General features: G+C 36.6%; 1 protein-coding gene across 1 annotated transcript in view; it reads right to left on the reverse strand.

The window, feature by feature from the left end:
• The window catches only part of Serpini1 (serpin family I member 1), an 85,820-nt gene that overhangs the window by 24,700 nt on the left and 54,993 nt on the right, over positions 1-6,127 (reverse strand). The window contains exon 6 of the mRNA XM_023717809.1: positions 5,278-5,526. Coding sequence (XP_023573577.1) covers positions 5,278-5,526 — 249 coding nt within the window. The remainder of the gene's footprint in view (positions 1-5,277; positions 5,527-6,127) is intronic.

The following is a 6,127-nucleotide window of genomic DNA, read 5'->3' on the forward strand; positions in this document are numbered from 1 at the left end:
GGGGCTGGGGAGATGGCTCAGTAGAATAAGTGCTTGTAGCGCAAGGGCCTGAGTTCAATCCCTGGTTAAAAAAAAAAAAAAAAAATAGACCAGGAGAAATAAGCAGCACATGAATCTTGGAAACAACCCAAATGCCCATCAACTGAGGGATGGATAAAAAAGATGAAGTATTTTTATACAATGGAGTATTACTCAGCTATAAAAAGGATAAATTCAAGGCTTTTATAAGTAAATGGATACAACTAGAGACTGTACAGGTAAGTGAAACAAATTAGACCTGCCTGTGAAAACATCGTGCTATCTCACTAGTATGAGAACCTGAAAGAGTAAATAAAGTCTGCAAGGTACAATAGATACTGTGAAAGGAAAAGAATCCGCTCAATGGGAAAGAAAACCTGGGATGAGGAAAAGGATATAAATACTAAATTTTACTCTATCATATAACTTAAACTTGGACTTTACATTGCTTATTTTATTCTCTATCAAAAGTAAGGATTAATATGAAAATAGAATTGTCTTAGTTCACATTTCACAAAAGGGACAAAGAGGAAAATACAGGATGTCTTAGAGAATATACTCAATGGCCTAACGTCAGTGTTTATGTGCATATGTGTTATTGCTATTATGTAAATCTTTAAACACTTATGTGGAGTTTATTGTATACCAGGAATTGTTCTAAGAGCATTAAAAACAGTTTAAATATCTCTACTGCCCTTTACATTATATATTATTATCTTCAGGCAACAGAAGAAGGAACTAAGTGGCATAAGATGAAATAACTTGGTCAGGGCCACACGGCTAACAGCTGGCAGAGCAGAGATGCGGGTCTATGCGATCCTCACCCATCTACTACGGGAAAGTGAAGGAATGGGTCAGTGGTAGCTTCTGTTTCCTTCTTCTGTGTGACTTGATTTGTTTTTCACTCTCACAGCTGGCTGGTCAGGAGATGATGAACAATTTATCCAGATGAACTTGAGCAAGTTGCTTAACTTTCATGCCTCAGTTTGGAGTCGTGGAAAATTACAATGACATATGTACTTCAGAGCATTGTTAACAAAAGGGTTACACAAGGGTTACACAAGGCTTAAGATAGTGTTTGCATGCTGAGGGCTCATGGTAAAGGCCAACAGCATTGATACTACTTACTGTAGTTATGCGGAACATCACACCAGCATGGATATTAAGGTGTGGCATATTTACTTTCTAGCAGTAATGGGTGTACGCCTCCTTAAATAACTATATTAATCCTTGCTACCTTCATTTTAAATTAGTAAAATCTAGTCTCTTATTTATGTTATTATTTGTAGTATCTGGCATCAGACAAATCATGTACGTTGAAATCAAGTAAAATCTAGAAGTGAAGATTTGTTATTCAAAGATAAAAACAATGTACATAATTCTCACATGTCCATTCCTAGTCTTTTTTATCTGCAAAACAACTGAATAACTATCATTGAGTTATTGCATCTTTGCTTTTAATATATACTAATACTATTAAATTGCAGAGATTCAGGGTTGCATTTTCAAAATACTTTCTCTATATGAACAAATCTATAAAATCATGAAAGACTGACACTGGAGTAAGTCTAAGGATACCCTAAATCTGGATGATCACACAAATCACCACCTTCATCCAATGTTGAGTGGAACCCACTGCTGTAAAATGGAGAGGGAGGATAGTTTGCCACGGATTACTAGATTGCATTAAGTATTTGAAAAATCTCAATCTGTTCAAAAGGGAAACCAATTTTACCTTACTTAGCTATTTAACTTCTCTATATGTGCATTAGTCACGCAGAGGGAGCTTGTGAAACTCCTGGAAAAAATGGATGTTCGGTAATTAGTTGTGCCCAGTTTAGTAACAGGCATTAATATGAGCAAGTGAACGAAACTATTTCATAATTGAAGAGTATCTCTTAGAAAATGAAAATTTAATTTTCTTCTGCTGCAGCCTTCAATTTCTCAGTGGACAGGACCCAGAGGCCATATTTTCTAGTGGTTGAGTTAGAATATATGATACCATTCATTTATAAGTCTCTTAAAATATTCCTACACAATTTTCTAACTTCACTGAATTAAAGCTGTTGGAGACACTACTCTTAACTTCTGGATGCCAATAAGAGAATTATGAACACTATTGAATTTCTGATAAAATCAGAAGAAATTCCCTATAAAATGCTAGAAAAATGCAAAATTGATTTTAAAATGTCAACAGGTGAGTATTAACATGGACTAAATGATTAATAGGTTTAGATTGACTTAGAATGTAATTTAAACACATTTTAATGTTTATTTACTTTTAAGCTGTTCTTTGGAGTTAACATATACTGTTTTTGTAGCTATATGAATTATCATATACTTTTTAACACATGAGAAACCATTTTTGTTTACTTACAAAATATGTGCTTAATCTCAAATATTTCAAAATCCTTTATAATGCTTCTTTTAAAAATATAGATTTAATTATCATGTATTTTAAAGGTAGCTCTATTTGTTAGATACTCGTGGACTATCTTGATAGCAGACTTAGAGTAGAATTTTTTCTATATAACTGTATTGTCAAGGAAAGTGATTCATGCTGACTATTTTAACCAAAAAGAAAAAAAAAACCTTAAAATGGGATTACTTTAATTTGTATAAGCACACTAAGAACTGTACAGTAATGGCCAGCCACAAACAATTTTCTAGCCAAAAATATCTAGTCTCTTATTTAGTCCCAAATAGGTCTCATTCAATAACACAAGCAGTACAAGCTGAGCTTTTGTAAAAACAGGTATTTAAATAAGAATTAACTTTTAAAAGCTTTTAAATACATGAGGACAGGGTCTGTTTGCAGAAGTTGGAATGTCCATTTAATACATCTCAGTCAATGTCAATCCCATTGCTTCTCTCTCCCTGAGGCTTTTCTTCTTCCTAAGAATTCCCATAATCAGAAGAAATACAGGTGAGTTAATGATTTAAAGAGAAAAACAATGATAGGTACAGTAACAGGAAACAGGGAGACAGACCTTGTCCAGTGGGAAAGGGGACTAAGAAATAGGGGGAAGTGGGAATGTGAAGGAGGGAAGGCTCAGGAAAAGGAAACAAAACACATGATGTACACGTAGCAACTCCCCCCAATGTATGCAGTCATTATGTACTGCAGATGTGTATTTACTAGCATGTATTTTGCAAAGTTAAGGGCCAAGGAGATAGCTCAGCATCATAAGTGTCTGTTTTTAAGTGCAAGGTTCTGAGTTTGATCCCAGGTACAATAAATAAACAAATAAATAAGCAAGTAATATGTTCCAAATAATTTAGCATTTCTTTTTCTTTTCTTTTATTATGTGTTTGGTACAGGGTCTCATTCTGCAGCTCAGACTCACAGTGACCCTCCTGTTTTCAGCTTCCCCTTTGCTGGGATTAGAGTTGTGCACCACCATGTGGTGCTGAGATTTGAACCTTAATGCCTTATTTATCACTTTTAAATGTTCATTGTAATTAATTATATTTGAACCATTTTCTTTTTAATATACATAATTTTATTACAAATTTAAAAAAATTGCAACACCCAAAACTTACTATTGATACTAGTTCCTGCAAATTCCTTGTGCTACCATACACATGAAAGAAACCATTAAATATTTAGGAACACTCAACATCAAAAGCTTTAACATCTAACTGTATGTAGTAGCTCCTCAAAAAGCTACAACCTGATTTTTTAAAAAAAGTATTTTTTTCTACAAAGGATTTTTTAAATTTATTTTTATTTTTATTTTTTCCCATAATTTTATTGATAAACAAATAGCAATGAGATAGTTTCAAATCAAATTGGTAGGACAGTTTCAATAATTAACACATTGCTTACATTCTTCCTACTGGTTAATTGTTGTACAAGATCCGGACATCATATCCTAACACCAGTAGAACAAATCACTCTATTCATTAAGAGAATGTAATTACATATCTATCCTAACCACTTTGAATACACAGATACAAAATGGACATTCATCTGTATCCCCTTTTTTGGTTAAGTTCCATTATTTGAATATTATAGTTGTAAACTCAGCAAAATATTCTAAAAGAGTCTAGTAGCCCACAATAGTATTGGGTCTTCCGCTTAACTGGCAATGTCAGAAATTGTTGACCTGAGTCCCCTACAGCTCAACATAACAGCATGGCTTTACTTCTTATATTTCGTTTTTATACTTTTCTGCTGGATGGCTAAGACCAAGGTAAAGCAGGACCTATGCAACAAGAGTTGTAGTTTTTGGGTCTGATAAGGTCAGTGAAATGCCCTCAGGATTTATCCTGAGATCCTGTACCTCAGACTGTAGAACCTTTGTCAGTGTCAGCCACTAGAATTAATACAGAAATTCAGTAGCATAGCAGGTTATAAAGTCAATACCCAAAAGTCAATAGCATTCCTCTACACAAACAACAAACACACTGAGAAGGAAATTATAGAAACAATACCTTTTGCAAAAGCACCAAGGAAAATGAAATACCTTGGAATTAATCTAACTAAAGAAGTCAAAGATCTTTTCAAGGAAAATTACAGTACTGTGAAAAAAGAGATCATAGAGGATTTCAGAAAATGGAAAGATATTCCATGCTCCTAGATAGGAAGAACCAACATTGTGAAGATGGCCATACTTCCAAAATTGCTGTATAGATTTAATGCAATCCCTATCAGACTACCACCGACAAAGGATTTTATGAGCTATTCAAAAACCTGTACAGGTTTTATACTGAAGCTAATGTTGAGCTGCACTTGAATTCACATTCTTAGCAAAACAATTGCCTGAGCACACATATACTCCACGTGCCACTACAGAACAGCCACTTATTCATCACCTTCCTCCTCCTCTTTGTCTTCTTCCTCTTCCTTCTCCTCTTCTTCCTCCACTTCCTCCTCATCCTCTTCTGACTCACTCTTCTTTGAGCCCATTGGCCTACGGGGGCCCTTCTTTCCTGCTTCGCTTTTGCCTTTGGCACGGTATGCAGCAATATCCTTTTTGTATTTCTCCTTTAGCTTAGCCGCTTTTTGTTCACATGGTTGTTTATCTTTTTTTTTTTTTTTTTTCTTTCTTTCCAGTATCTCCAAAGGACAAGCCTGGAGGTTCCCTTTTGAACTTGGACGATGTTCAGAGCAAAACAGGCAGGAAGCAGATGGCGGTCTTTTAGGAGTGTTTGGATCTTCTTTCCTCTCATAGTGCCAGCTTTGGGAGGAACTAAGTATCCATCTTCCTGGCGTGGAGAGCTTGACTACTCTTCACCGTATTTTCAAATTTCAACTTTTCCTTGGCAGACACGGTCTTCCATTTCTCTGAGCTCTTCTTGGAGAACTCGATGAGGTTGACCAAGGAGTCGGGGTGCTGCTTCTTGTGCTCCTTGCGGTGGGTCTGCACGAAGAAGGCGTAGGAGGACGTCTTGCCCTGCAGCTCCTTGGGGTCTCGCCCGCCCGGGGTGGCGGGCCTGGTGTAGCTTTTCCTCAGGGTCCCGCAGAGCGGCCGAGCGCGACTGAGATGCTTCCTTCCTAGGGCTCTGGCTAGAACTGGTTTACCGATAATGCGATCCTCTGTCTCTCGTTATGCAGAGCCAATTTCTTAATTTGAAATATGAGAATTAGATCTGCAATGCCACATATACGTGTCTATGTGTCAGTTATTTGTTGGCCTCTATTGTGGTCTAGTCTAAATTTACACATTTTATTGTAAGAACATGAATGTGTTAACTGATCTAGCTTTCTTAGCAGGTTTTAAGGTATCCAGGGATGGAATAAATATCGTCAGTTGGTTTTCATTTTATATTTACTGTGTCTCTAACATTAATATTAATATTTACTGTGTCTTCTACCCTATAAAAACTCACAGATGGATGCACAGAAGGCAATGTTGTAGGATGGTGTCAGGTAAGAATAAGGAGGTGCAGACATAAGACGTGAGTGAGGGTCACCGGACCCAACAGACAGCTCAGCTCATGGGAGCCTTTCTAGAAGAACTGGTGTCAGAGCGGACTCTGAAGGGTAAACAGTACTGCCTGGCAAAGACATGTGAGAAGGGCACTTTCAGAACATAAATGGAGGGGCTGGCGAGATGGCTCAGTGGTCTAAAGCACCTACTTGGAACAAGCTTGGCAAAGCACA

Source organism: Octodon degus, unplaced genomic scaffold (genome assembly GCF_000260255.1).
Source record: "Octodon degus isolate 3935 unplaced genomic scaffold, OctDeg1.0 scaffold00055, whole genome shotgun sequence".
In the NCBI taxonomy this organism is placed as follows: Eukaryota; Metazoa; Chordata; class Mammalia; order Rodentia; family Octodontidae; genus Octodon; species Octodon degus.